Below are 15075 nucleotides of genomic sequence, written 5' to 3' on the forward strand. Positions count from 1 at the left end.
GACCAATGGTGTTTAACAAAAGGCGGGTCAAAGCAGAAAAAAAATCTCCAATGAGGGTTAAGAGGTGTTCCTGTGGAGGTGGGTTACTAAATACACGTGCTTTGAGGTACAGTTAGCAAACTTATGATTATTTTTCTCAAGGTTCCTGATGTAAGCATATCGTTTGCCATTCTTTGTTATTTGCAATAGTAATTGAATTATTTTTAGACACTTTTTTGCAGTAAATTGAAAAGACTATTTTTTGTGTGGATTAGCATGTTACCAACTATCATGGTAATGTGATAGTTTACCATGTTTTCACTGGTATATTATATTCCTACACAACTGTAGGAATATAAACATGTGACACATTTAAACGTCATGTGAAATATAAGCTGCATTCCAAAATTATTTAAAAACAGCAATTTTCTTATAGAAAATGTATAGCATGAACTGTGAGAGTTGGAAAGTGATGCCAGAGATGCTCTCCAAGGGAGCTGACAGAGCTTGGGCAATATTGAAAAGAAAATGGACAAATGATTCAATGTTTAGATGCATAAATCTCTAAATGACATGCAGCTATACCTAGTTTTTAAAAAAGCATTGGCTCAGTGGGGCTTAATACATATGCATACCACACTTTTCATAACTTATTTGTAAAACTGTCATTTGTCACTTTAAATCTTAATAAAATGCATTGAGTTTGATATTTAATAAAAGGCGGGTCAAAGCAGAAAAAAACCTCCAATGAGGGTTAAGAGGTGTTCCCGTGGAGGTGGGTTATTAAATACACGTGCTTTGAGGTACAGTTAGCAAACTTGTGATTATTTTTCTCAATAAAATGCATTGAGTTTGATGAAATATGACAAAATGTCAAAGAATCTGAATAGTTTTGCAAGGCACTGGAAATTGTAAAATTATGTTTGCGGCATGGAATGGAATACAATACAATAAAAGCACATAATAAGGTGGTATGTGGCCCTCTGCTGGACAGACATTAAGACTTTGGATTCTGTCCATCTCTTTGTGAAAAACAGTGCAAAACATACTGACCACTACTTGCATCCATCTCTAATCTGCCACAAGCCAAAAATAGAATTGATGAGATAGATATAGATGGGTAATTCCCAGCTACTCTTGAAAGACTGCACTTACCAAGCTTAAAAGCAGGAACTGGTGTCAAAATGTTTAGGGGGGAAATATAGTGAAACATTAATGATGCTTGCTGTCTGTTTGATTGTTGTGGAACACAATGTGTGAAGAAGTGAAACAGGAGAAGCTTGGCTCTACAATGTTAGGTTCAGTGCCAGTAGGAAATAAAGGAGACGCATCATGTTTCAACTCAGTGAAGGAACAGGTTGCAAAAGGCAAATGATGAAAAAAAAAAAAATCATATTACTTTTCAGAAAAACAAATACAGTGCGTCTAAGTCAGGACCAGAATAAATCATTTTAAAGCTTTTTCCACCTTTGACGTAGCCCATACCCTGTTCAATTCAGCTGAAAAACAGATATGTTTGGGATGGGATATATTAAAATAAAAAAGGTGAAATATGGGCTATAATAAAGTGTAGGTAATAATCAAAAATTGCAGTATATTGAGGGCCAATAGTGAAGAAATAGGATGTTTTTCTTTCAATATTGATTAAGAAAGGACAGAAACTAATTAAGGAGAGTACCAGGAGGCCCAAGATCACAGCAACACTGAAGGAGCTGCAGGAATTTCTGCCCAATGGTGACTGTGTTCAAAATGACATCATTCTTCTGTATTCTTCAAATGTCTGAACTAAGCAGTAAAACATCCAGGCCTGGCTAAAATCTCCCAGAACCTAGTGAGGTAATGTTGTATACAGTCTGATGTAGTCATACTTTAATTTTTAGCACCATAATTCTAAAAGGTTTTTCTTGGCAGAGAAGCAACTCTCTTCTCTGCATCACAAAAAATTACTGTGAAATAATGGTAGTGGCAGCATCATGTAGTGAGGTAACCGCATCAGATGGAACATTATTTTAAATAAAATTATGGATTGCTTCAGAATCAGTTTGGATCCAAAACAATCAGTTGTTTGCTACAAAGCTAGTGAGAAGGATCAATTTCATTTCTCAGATTTGCTGTAAAATAAAAAATAAAAATCATCAACAACAACAGGGTCTTTTCATCAGGGAAAAAAAAAAGTTTTGGAATAAAATCTGACATAAAATTTGTGGATCTTTAGAGTTTTGTGCACAAAAGAAGTCTGCCATAATCTGATAATACTGGGAAACTTTAATAAGATAGACTGAGTTGCTATTACCAGAAAAATGAAAGGTGATTTTTTTTTTTTTTATTTTAAGTGCTCCAATAAAGTATCAGGTAAATAACTGTGGAGACTTGACAATGCAAATCACTGCAACTTTTTAAATTTTAACCTAATAGATTTGCTTATCTTTCAGTTAAATTGTGCAGGATTTATTACTGGTTGAAAAGTTTTTTAGTAACACAAACCTATAACGTTGATGAAACAATAAAAAGGAGTCTAATAAAGATGTTTCTCTCTCTAATAACGTGTGAATTTTATGGAGAACGAACATACGCCATGTTAGTGTGGCTTTCAGTTTTCCCACCTGTTTTTGACACAGTGACCTTTAGATGCTGGGGTGTCACAGTGTGGCCGGTGTGGAGTCCGTGGGGCAGTGGAGAGGGAGGGCGCTGAGCACACACCATATATGGGCACACCACCGACTCTGAGCTGCTATTGGCTGATGGACTTATGCAGCTGCTTGTCAACAAGATGGCCTTCCTCCTCTCGCCGTTTTAACACAGATTATTTTGGTATCCCCGAGAACATACTGTGAAAGCCTGTGACACTTCTAGATAGACAGCGGAAGAGAGATTGCTGTGAGACCTGGTTTGACGTACGGTCAAGAGGATTCTCTTCAGGGAACTGACAGGCTGAAATGCTGCGATAGTGGCTAGTATTAAGCAAGGTTGATAAACCAGAAAGTAGCTGTGGGCTAATGTCGACGTTAGCCTGCTAGCTGGTTAGCCTAGCTACGTGGACTCGGGATAGTCAACTCGTGTCACCTGTATTAGACTAGTTTGGTTGGAAGAAAACACGGCTAACAAGGACTTGTCACCGACCTTCTGCTCATCGTGGGGTTTCCGTGTAGAACAACCTACCAGGTATTTCTACTCCCACAGCATAAATTAAAATCTTTTTTTAATCGAAGCTTGCTAGCAGAGGAAAGCTCTGTTATAATATTCTGCAGGTAAGTTGTGTTGTCCAGTTAGCTAGCTCGTTAGCTCAGGAGGGGTTTGTTTTTTCTATAACTTCATCTTTCTCTACACCGAAGTGAATAATCGGTTTAAAAAAGCTGACTTGAACAGATGTGTGTTAATTAAATACTGTAGTTCTCTAGTTTTTGTTTGACTTCTGGTCTGCTGGGTATTTATGTCCCAGCGACGCTTTGCTAGCTCACTGCTTAAATAGCTGGTAGTTGGTTAAAGACATTTAAATTTAATGTTGGGTAAAAATAATCTCCTTTGGCTTTGGTTTTGCTCTTCTTTGGTATTGTTGCCCCATCTCTCCTTATAACTGTCACGTCAGATATAGATGTCGTTTCAACTTGTGCCCAATATATTTTGGAAAGTTAACACATTTACCCAAAGAGTGAGCTGCGGGCCTGCGTTTTTGACTAGAAAACTTTAGTCACAGTGAGGACAACAATCTGACATTTTTTGTGCATCGACTTTTTAACGTGCTCCTGTCACGATGTGTGGTTCTCTCCAAGAAAACAACTGCGATCCAATCTTTAGTGTTGTGCATGTTGGTTAAGATCTTGAAGAGGTCTTCTGTAATCAAACAGCTATTCAGGTGCTTTTTACAGCAAGTTAAAACTGCTTATTAGACATTCTGTAAAACTTGGATTCTGAAAAGATCACTTGTAGAACAACGCCCATTTGGTCAGTTCTTTCATTTTTTTGCAGTGAATAATAGTCTAATCGAGATAAAAACCTACCCTCCCAATCTTCCAAGCCCACATGCCTCAAGTGACATCTCATTACCCCAAAGACTCTTTTTAGTCTGTTCACTTTTTTCTTTTGTACACATAATTTATTCATGGTTTTAACAAAATTCCACTTGCTTTTGTGTTTGTTTACATTCCGTACAGTTGTTGTATGCCTAAATTTGGCAAAAAAAGATGTGAAAACAGTTTATGAATTAGCCTGAAGTTATTGACAATAAAGGGTTGGTCAGAACTTCTGACTCAGCTGCTGTTAACTGAAAACGACTGCTTGTCATCAGAGTCGTAGTCATTCCATTTGACAGCAGAATGAGGATGGGAGAGGAGAAAAATCCCATTACTCAACAGTAACAAAACGAGTTGTTTAAGATAAAGTATTATGATTTCACATTGCATGCAGTTCAACTGTGCTGCCAAATCATATTGTGATTTAATATGAAATAATCTCAGTTTGACATTTATCGTACTCATTTTCTGAGTGGCAAATATACATAGAAAACAATCGGATGATATAATTCTTGACAGAATACAAAGGACTTTACATCAATTCAAGTTTCGCCATCTGCCCATCATGACTTTGGGTTCATATGTCAAAAATTGTGTCCGTGGTACTCGCATGTTTCAGAGTGGGAGTGGCCGATGTGATGATTTTATGTTCTTAAGAATTAGAAAATGTTGACAAACTGCCAAAAGAAGGAAGCTGTAAAATTATCTCCAAAAATATTCTATGGAGTTCCGGTTATGCTGCTGTTCAAGCGCACAAGTTTCATTCATTTAACGGGAATATAAAATAACATATAGAAAGTATATTTTAATATATAAATAGTTGTATTTGTTGTTCTAAAATGATGTTAAACACTGATGATCGGCCTATTTTGGGAAACAGACTAATACTCGGCTGTGTTTTATGATAAATTGTACTTGTACTGAGAGATTGTTTTCTACCCAAATGCTTACCTACATAAATGAATGTATACTTTCAGGAAAATCAGTTTCTGTCCTAGTATTTGACCTTATTGCTTTCTTAGTGTAAGTATGTGTGGACGCAGCCCTCTCTCTGAGTGGTTTGATGTCATTTATTTAGACGTTGCGTGACTGAAGCTCCTCTCTGGAGGTCAATACAACAGATCACTGTGCTGACACAGAAGTGTTACTGGAGGTCTTATCGAGGTTTGTGACGATATTTCTGAACGAACATGCTGCCACTCACTCTCACACACAGTCAGAGACGGCCGTGTAGGCTGGCGGTCACTCTTCCCAGGTGTCGTCTCACGTTCCTGATCTGACTGCTGGAGCGACGCGCTCCACTCTATTGTTCTGTCACCGGTGAGCTAAACAAACGGCCTGCTGGGCGTTCATCTGCTGTTACATTGTCTTCAAAGACACACAGGCAGAGGGAAACTTTGTAAAGTTTTTATTTTTTTTTCTTTCTTTCTTTTTTGTGGGTCGTGCCAGGTTGATTGGTGGATTTATGGCTGCGGTTCGCACATTGACATGAATGAAATGCCTCAGAGCATGACCGTCTAACGGACACAACTGAGAGTTATTCTTCAGCTTGTTTTCTTTTTTAACCATTTGGTTCTTATTAACTCGAGACGCCCTAAAATTATGATCAAACATGTAGAAATGATTGCTTGAATTCCTTATCCAGCCTGCCAAGTTTTATAGGTGCTAAACAAGGATATAGTTGTCTGAACACACCCACCCAGCAAAGGAGGTAGCGAAGTGCAAATAAGGAGAGGGTGATTAAAGGAAGCGATGGTGTCCAGAGAAAAACCCAAGCCGAATAAAATTAAAATTTCATGTTTCTAGTGTTTGTTTTTGAATAGGTGAAAACTATTTATCTTTCTTGTAATATTAGTCTGACTGAAACTGTATGTAGATCCGGACCATCAATCTCAGATTGACTGATCAATTTTCAGTTTGGAAAGATATGTTGTTTTAGGATCTAAACACTGGAAACCTGATTTAAATTAATATTCGGCACAGCTGTTACAATGGATATTTTCTGAATCGTTCATTGTGATGCTGGTGAAATTTCTAGAAAGATGCTAACAGTCTAACATCTTTGAAAATGTTGAAAGTTGAACAAAAAGCGGGCTTTCACCGTTCAGACAGTAGAACCTGTTGTGTTTTTGTGTCATCTGAAGGTTTCTGATGGTTTGAAGGAAGCTCCTTTGTGTGGCGTGGCTATTTTGCAATCAGAAGCTCCTCCTCAGTCTTCAGGACATTGGAGGAATGTTGCACTCTGTATTATCGATTAACTTTACTGACATAGGTTGGATAACAAATACCTTCTCTCTGATCCAATTAACACATCCCGTTTGAGGTGAATACACACTGTTAAGTTTGATTTGACCTTTTATAGATATCCAACTGTAAACCAACCCCAGCCCTTGCTGAATAATGTGCCTCTTCATTTTGGGCTTTCCTGGTTGATGAGTCTGCAAACTTGGCAGACTGCATGCTTCCATGCGTCGGTGTGTGGAACCAGTTAATTGCTGGAAACGTACAGAAAAATCTTCATTCTCTCTTGACAGTCTGTCAGACAGGTTGGGTTTCTAACGATTAAGTCTGCAGAGTCGCTGTAGCTCCACTGGCTGCTGCTGAGCTTGGACAGGATTTGATGGATTAGGTTGTTGCAGAAAGCTTAATTCAAACCCAGACTCTTATTTGCAGAGATTCATTTGAGGAGTAAACGATGCATAAAGTGCATGTGTAAATGTGCCTCATCTGTTACTTGGGGTCTAACTTTAAATTGTGTGAAATATTAAAGACAAAAGATAAATATCCCTTCAGCTGTCTGGGTTTGAGGTACACGGCACAAAATGTCACAATCCCTTTTCAGAACTTGGACTCATTTAGAAGAAATTTTCCTCATTTAATAAAGTCTATATGTCAAAGTCTATATGTCAGACTTGGGCCATTATTAGATTTTCACACTACAACCTATAGAAGACATTTCATGGTTTAAGAATATCACAGTATGTTTTACAAATGTTGCAGATATGTATGACATGATCTAATTACTTTTTCCTACTGTGTCAAATTAATAACATATTTATTATTACACTTTTGTGTTTTAGCACTTGGATTTTAAGAAAATATTATAGAGTAAACATTGACTTAATTGAAAAAGTACTACCTATACCTGATATTGGCTGGTAATAATTCGTCTGAACATTCCTGCAGTTGGCTGCTGTACCATAATAAAAATGATAGGTGGCTCACTTTTAGTGCTTGTTTTCCCCAACTGGAAGTATTTTTAAGCAGCCTTATTAGTTTATGCTGCGTTCCATTTATCTTGGATCTAGGTTTGATCAGACCTGAGGTAAAATCGTTCTATTTAAGTTGGAATTTCAAAAGGGCAGCTTTCTGTAAGAGGATTATTGTACCTCTTATAATCATCATTTTGCTTTCTAGAACTACAATGTTTCAAAAATCACATAACATTGAGTTTTAGATGCACTCTTACATGTGTAAAATAAACAAGTATCCACCACATTTTATTGGTATTTAAGCGAGGAGCGGCCATAATGACGTGCAAATTCGACCTTACAAGTTGTAAAGAACGTAGTCAGAGTTGCTCCCTGTTTTATAGTGGAAACTCCGACTTTAAAGGGCGTTCCAGTTGATTTTTCCAACTCGGAATGTAATTTCCAAGTTCAGAGAGCAACTGGATCTAATCAGCCAGCTGACCAGCAGTATGTAGGAACACAATTATTCCTGCTGTCTGGAGCGAAATGGCTGCTTTGACTTTCTGCTGTTAATTAAAACAAACTTTAAACCATTAGAACTGTAGCGGTTACTTTTTTAAAACCTTGTATATCTTGATACCAATAGACAGTCCACGCTTATTTCTAATGATGAGAATTAATATTCTGTACTGCTACCAGGCATTTCTATTTCTGTGGGTTCTTGTATTGTGCTAGCAGTCAAAGTGTTGCCTTTCACTCTTAGATGTTTATGTTGCCAGGTGACATTTAATTGCTGAAGCTAAAGTATTCTGTAATCCTAAATGTTTTAGAATTTTTTTGGCTTTTAGACTGTTGTACCCCTATTTAGTCATGTTTGCAGAGAGAAGGTTTTGAACCTTTTTCTCATTGAAAAGCAGATTATTTCATTTAAGAGGACGTGCCAATGTTTAAACAGAATATGGTTTGATTCCGTGCCAGATTCCTCTTAATTTTCATGTTGTCATCGAGATAATATCTCATCTCCAAATACTGCCAAGTTCCCAGAAAAGCAAAAGCCAATAGTTCTCTTCTGGCTGTCTTTCATGATAGGACCAACATATTGCATGAATCTGTGGTTATCATGGTGGATAAGAAAGAGTTGGAGAATAAAACTAGTTGTGACTAGTCCAATCCCTGAAGAAAATGCAGTAAAAAAGCCTCTTCAGCCTCTTTGCTACAGTATAATCTGTCTGCTCTTAGATGAGTTGTTGCTGTGTGATTATAGAGGAAGCATTTATGCTGCTACACCACACTGTGTGGGAGGTGTTTGCTTTTTGCGCCTCTCTGAGCCAATCCATTAGTCCAACTGTATAACGCACCACCCATGCAGTGTGTTACACAGAAAAGAACAAGTGACCCTTACGCATACGTGTCAAATTAGCTCTAAAATGGCCCAAACAGGCGGCTCAAGTTTCCTCCTGAATGCGGGAATCGTTCATTAAATAGCCCAGCTGATCAACTTTTCATTTAGAGCAAGACTGTGTGAATTGTTTTTCTCATTTTGAGACTCTTTTTCACAGCATTGTATTGAGTCAGTGTTGAAGAATTTTTTTTTTCTTCCCGTTTACCTTAAGACTAAATTGTAATAGTTTCCTCATGAATAATGAACCCTTGTTCAGAGGGAGCAGTTAATACAAAAGGAAAGTTTCAGATCCAACAGAGCTAATAAAATTTATTGATCTTGTTTTTTCCAGGTTTGCAGTATATTAGGAAATCTCTCTCTCCCATTACACTTCCTACTCTATACTAGGCATATTGGGCACTAAAATCTGTCAGAACAGGGTGTTCAATACAGTCAGACTAACAGGTAGGGTTGGGGTTATATCTTGTTGTGAAAAATCTTTTTATCGTAATGACAAAAAAAAAAAAATCTGAATGTCTGAAGCCCCCAAAACTGACAGTATTGCCAGCTGCAGTCACCTTTTCTATTTCTCCACTGTTGATTACAAAAGAGCTTCAATAAATCTGTCAAAATGATTAAATACAGGTGCTCTGTCTTGATTTAAAGATGAAAATGCCAATTATTTACATAACCGATGTCCTGAAGAAGCCCATTTTGACAATTTTTTTTTGTTTTTCTTAAGAGCTGTGTGTGTGTTTGAGCTTTGACTGCTGTCAACCAACTAAACAGGCTCTTTACAAGTGAATTATCTTATCACATGCCTTTTTAAATGGTTAATCCAGACTTTTTCTCATTTAGGTTCAGTAAAGTTATTCTCTAAAATGGTCCTTTTACTTGTAGTAGAAAGTGGTCTTGTCTCTCTGAGCTTATTGAAGGTGTCAATCAAGTTTTTGAGGTGAAAGTTAAATCATAACCAGAGACCTGGCAGCTGTTTTAGCAGACTTCAGCATTTTAAAGCAGCTCAGACTAAAAATATTCATATCAGTGGGATTTAAGGCCATGTTGGCATGCAATGACTTGTCAGTTCACTGTCATGAACGGAGTAAATGTTTTGATTTTACAACATTTGTGCAGATGGTATGAAAACTACGGTGGCAGAATGTAGATCAGATGAGGCTCCACAGAGAAACGGGAGTTAACTAGTTAACCTCATTTACTTTTCCAGTGAACTCGCAGCAATATGACCTCGTTTTGCCAAAGATAATGAAGCCCACCAACAATAACTTAACCTCATTTGGAAAAATTCAAAGCCTTAAGAAGCGAACTACATTTTTTTTAAAAAATCTGATATTTGTTAATGTGTCAAATGGTTTTTTTTTAGTAAAGTTGATCCAGATTTGGCTTTAATTATATAAATGGTAACTTTGAACTTTATTGTTTTTATTTTTAAGAGTTGTGGAGCATCTTAGGGCAAATGGAGTAAGTGCAAACAGTTTACCAGTGGGTCAGGCTCGTTGCTTCGTCTGTCCCAAAGTATGCTGGCCCGTCCCTGGCATACCCTGCAGCCGCCCTTGCTACAGAAGCAAATGATGCCGGGTGAACAGAAAAGCTCCACCTCGTTCTGTAGTATAGCCAGCAAGGAAGAAGTGAGGATAGCAACAACGGTTTCACTCCTATCCCCCCCGCCACTGCTTTCTAAAAATAGGTCCAGCATATGCCTGGATGCTCCTCCCTGTGTTGCCTCCTATTAAGTCAAGACCTCTTTGAAATGCTGAGATGCAGAGAGAGGGTGAGGAGGATCCATTTGGTGCTTTTGTGCTCCATCGTTCATCCCTTTCATCTTGAAACCCGAAATGCAATCCCTTTAATTTAATCTGGAGACCATGGAGTGAGGGAGATGGTCTTGTTGCACAGAAGTGAATGCAACTACTGATTAAATTTGGCCAAAGTCTGAAGCAGAGGATTTGTGACTGGTGTCTGTAAGAGTGTGATGTTGTCTCTTCTAAACACTAGTGGTTGCACTGGGGCTTGCAATGCTTTCAGACTGTTTGATTACTTGAGGGCAACTATTCAGTAGAGCCTCGATTAGTTATTGATCATGTAATTTAATCCCTCTGCAGGTGAGCTTTTTTAATCTGCACTTTTAAATTGATAAAATGTGGAGTTTTCGCAATCATTTCTCACTCCATCCCTTCATGTATTTACAGGGTGTCTATGCATCCTTAGAAAGTCTTTAAAAAACATCATGATTTGTAGATGTGCTTTCAGTATTTAATATTTTGTAGTTTGTTTTTAATTGTATTTTTTGTATTTCTGTTCAATTTTCATTTCATACAGGTCTTAAATTTCATGCATAATGCTTTTAAAATGGTCTTAAGTCTTTAATTTGAGTTAGTGGAACCTGCAGAAACCCTGATTTGACCTTTTTTCTGTTTTCTTGATGCAGGTTTTATGCCCGGTGTTGGTCTTGGTGCCAGTCTGGTGGCTACTGGAACAGAGACGAACGATGAGCGCTCCTGGTGTTTGCTGGCCAGCATAGATGCAGATATGCCACGGTGGTCCTCATCCTGATGGACCGAGACACCTTCTCCCACATCCGGCTGTGGTGCCCTCGCCCCTTCGGCACCTACTCCCAGAACAAAGCTCGGAGTCCAGGGTCGGGGGGCAACAGTGGGGGAGCCAGTGGGGCAGGTTCCCCCTCAGTCTGCAAGGCTGAGCTCTCGCAAGGTGCCAGGAGGACGCCAGAAGAAAGTGAAGATGTAGGGATGATAGTTGGGGGTAGGGAGGGAAAGGAGGAGGAGGAGGATGTGGGGTCAGAGAACACGCCACCTGAACCTGAGCTTGAATCTGGGGCCATTACACAAACCCAGGCCCCTCAGCCTCCTCCTGCTCCGCCCTCGCCACCAACTACAGGGTCTCAGATGCAAGATGGGCGTGTGCTGTTGGACACCTGGTATGTTATCAAACCAGGGAACACAAAGGAGAAGATTGCCTTTTTTGTTGCACACCAGTTGAGTGGAGCAGGCCAGCCCAGACCGAGTGCCATGAAGGTGAGAACCTAACAGAGGGGTGTATGTCTCTCTTTTACATGTCGTCTTCAGAGATTTTCATGTAGTTTCCTTCAGTGGTCCTTGGTGTAGTGCCACCACAGGTGAGGAGAACAGGTTTTCCAGAGTGTTTAGTTCATTTGAAGCAAAACTGTTTATCAGGAAGAAACCTCCAGCAGATCCAGGATCAGTACCAGGAACATTTTCCACAACCGAAACACAGAGCAGAATGCACTAAAAGAAACAGAACTGATGTAGGATTATGTTCTATGTTAATGAAAGTAAAAGGTTAATAGCAGAAAAGGGACAACAATTAGTTGATGACAGCATTATTTCAGCTAGTGCCCTCCTCCAGGAAGGTGCCAAAGTCAGACAGAATGCCAGATCAGGAGTAGCTTCTATGGAGAGAAAAACATAAAATAAAACATTAATGTGCAAATTTAGTCTCTGCATCTTGCAATCACACAGGACTGCTTGTATTTCACAGACTACATGCATTCAAATATATTTGACGATATCTGTATGGCTTTCCACCATCCTTTGATTTATGAGTGACTACAGTTGAAGAGATATCATTCAAGGTTATTACAATGTATATAGACAGTACTGTAGCTAATGATCACCATCACACTATCTAGCGCTATCAGAATGTTGTGTAGCTATAAAATTGTGTGTGGCCTCTAATTAAATCATTTTCTGTTTCCACAGGTTAAAGGTAACTGGGCAACAGATTGCAGTAAAGCCAAAAGACGAAGGCGGTGCTCATCCTACGACCCTCCAACGCGCTCCCAAGCGCCGACTCCTGACACCTCCATACGACCTCCAAGCCCTGATGAGCTACCATTAGGTGTGAATGAGACAGATCTGCTTTCTGTGGCTGAGATGGTTGCCTTGGTGGAGCAGAGGACCGCCATGGCCCTTCAGGGCATTGTGGCAGTTCATTCAAACCAGCACCACCACCAGTCGCTAACCAGCACTCATAGTCAGGGCTTCCCCCCCAACCAACATACTCTGCTCCAAGGTACAGTCTCCGACCCTTCTCCCATGCTGTTTGAATCAAACGGCTCAGACAGTCAAGCCGCTAGCGAATCCCAAAAGCCATCATCTCCAATCCAGACGGACCAGGAGTTCGAGGAGGAGCAGGAGTCGTACAGGGTGGCTCAGGCCATCGCACACTTTGAATCTCAGACCCTTGAGAATCGCCTCCATCTGGGTTCTGGATCTGGAGTACCCTCAAATAATCAAAATGGAGATGGGGAGCTCAGAAGAGGGGACACTGTAACACCACCTCCACCACCCAACCACACCCATGGGGAGGTGAGGATAGCTTTCAGAGTGTCAAATATGGACCCGCGCTCACAACTGGAGCCAGCTGGCCGGTCCCGCTGTATGTTTATGAGCTGTGGTGGGGGGAGTAACCAGGCAGCTGCCAGGGCCAAAGAGAAAATCACCTGTGACTTGTACCAGCTCGTCAGTCCGTCTTCAAGAGATCCCAGTAGTCTGTTGCTTGCCGCCACAGCTTCCACCCCCAAACCAGACGGAGATCTCCATCAAGACAATCCGTCCTGCGGCACCCCGGACCCCAACCAGGAACTCTCCACAGGAGAGAAGAAAGGGGGTGTCGGGAGGGAACGAGTGACCGGGTTCCATGTGGAGGTTGTGGTGACGGGTGCTGTGGACCAGTGTGTCTTCTACGGCAAGGACAGCACAGAGAATGTGCAGGAGGAAACGGTGTGTTTCGCAATGCCTACAGCGGGAGGGGGTGGTGGTGGTGTTGGCAGCTCAACTGACCCATCATCAGACGATCCCCCTCCTGGACAGCTCTTTTTCCTTCAGTCCCCTAGGGGACCAGAGGACGATATAACTGCAAAGACATCTGGCAGCGGGGCAGGAATGTGCTCTTTGGACTGCGCCAACAACAACAGTCCTGGCACAGGGGTAACAGTGGGCTCAGTGGAGCGGGCGACACGTCCAGACTCCCCTGGTGTCAGGGAGGACTGCTCTGACCCTTCGCTGTGTCGCCTTTACCGCCATGTGTCCCACGACTTCCTGGAGATCCGGTTTCAGATCCAGCGGCTCCTCGAGCCAAGACAGTACATGTTGCTGCTCCCCGACCACATCATGGTGAACATCTTCAGCTACCTACCCACTCGCTCTCTGGCGGCCCTTAAGTGCACCTGCCACTACTTTAAGGCACTGATCGAAACCTACGGGGTGCACGCGGTGGACTCACGCTGGAACCAGGACCCCCTCTACAGAGACGACCCCTGCAAACAGTGCAAGCGTCAGTATGAGCGTGGGGACGTTTCTTTGTGCCGCTGGCACCCCAAACCTTACCACCATGACCTGCCTTACGGACGTTCCTACTGGATGTGTTGCCGGCGTACGGACAAGGACACTCCGGGTTGCCGGGTTGGGCTCCATGACAACAACTGGGTGCAGCAGCCTGCTGACGGCTCCCAGCCCATCCGCACCAAGAGGGAAGAACGGAGGGAGGAGGCCAGGTAGAGGGTGCAAACCAAGACTCATCTCATTGCATACCTCCTCCCGTCTCTACATCACTGGTCTGAGAACTGGGGTACAGAGAGGGCAACGGGGGAGGAATCAGCACTCCAAGACTGTTTGCTTGTCTCCTCTTCTTTCTCCTTCTTTCTCTCAATAGAGAGAGGTTGAGATCTGAAGAAGAAAGCGAAGCATCACACTCCTTGCCTTTTTATTTCTCTTTCCAACTGCTCCAGAATCCTTCTCTCCCCCCCTAGAGTGGCTAATAAAAGTTTGTACACCAGGGTTGGGGTCCTCTCCTGCTGCTGTCAGTCTCGTCTCTGAGGGGGTTCTGTTTAAATATGCACATGGATGTTGCAGTAGGCGATTTTATGTAAAAACGTTGCAGTGTTTGGATTGAGATTAGCATTCATAAAGTGACGTATAGAAATGTAATGCCCACCAGTGTGCTTTCAGCTCCCAACACGTGGCCCGCGTTGTGTTTTGCCCCAAGCATCCATGTTTAGCTGTACAGACGGGCTTCAAGGGACATGTAAAACCTTTCAGTGCAGAATGTTTTGAGTTATTACAGAAATGTGATTGTATAAAGCAAACTTGATTCTTTTTTTCCGGTTGTACAAGATGCCATTTGTAGCTGTCCTGCACCATGCATTTCTCTGTTCTGAATGTGCTGTAATGATGTGTTAAGTTGATCAGTCCCCTGCTGATGCTGCTGAACTTACTGCTCGTCACTGATGCTCATTCGGAGTCATTGGTGCCCCCCTCCCCCTCCAAGTCCAGGTTTCAGAGAGCCGCCCGGTTGTTGTTGCGGAGCGGACCCTAACCTTGCTGACCAGCCATAAATGGGAGCCACTGTCTGGTTTACAAAGAATTGTGGGAGACAGACTTGAATGGGATTTAAAAAGAGAAACTAGATGTCACTTTGGAAAGGCCTGATGTCACTTTGTATGGTTTGATTGATTCGT

At 41.3% G+C, this 15075-nt stretch overlaps 1 protein-coding gene across 1 annotated transcript; it reads left to right on the forward strand.

Annotated features, from left to right (window-relative positions):
* The first annotated feature begins 2711 nt into the window (after positions 1 to 2711).
* On the forward strand, positions 2712 to 14694 carry LOC106942278 (F-box only protein 46-like). The gene is made up of 3 exons (XM_015025522.1): positions 2712 to 3141; positions 11008 to 11611; positions 12317 to 14694. Exons 2-3 carry the CDS (start codon positions 11132 to 11134, stop codon positions 14114 to 14116), a joined length of 2280 nt encoding a protein of 759 aa, XP_014881008.1. The 5' UTR covers positions 2712 to 3141; positions 11008 to 11131; the 3' UTR covers positions 14117 to 14694.
* Positions 14695 to 15075: the final 381 nt, after the last annotated feature.

Source organism: Poecilia latipinna, unplaced genomic scaffold, assembly GCF_001443285.1.
Source record: "Poecilia latipinna isolate Pla-1442-1.1 unplaced genomic scaffold, P_latipinna-1.0 Scaffold4155, whole genome shotgun sequence".
Taxonomy (NCBI): Eukaryota; Metazoa; Chordata; class Actinopteri; order Cyprinodontiformes; family Poeciliidae; genus Poecilia; species Poecilia latipinna.

Bases quoted from the DNA above. Each gene is read 5' to 3' on its own strand.
- LOC106942278 (XM_015025522.1), top strand. From the start codon at position 11,132: ATGGACCGAGACACCTTCTCCCACATCCGGCTGTGGTGCCCTCGCCCC. The intron at 11,612-12,316 runs GTGAGAACCTAA...CTGTTTCCACAG, and splicing joins CCAGACCGAGTGCCATGAAG to GTTAAAGGTAACTGGGCAAC.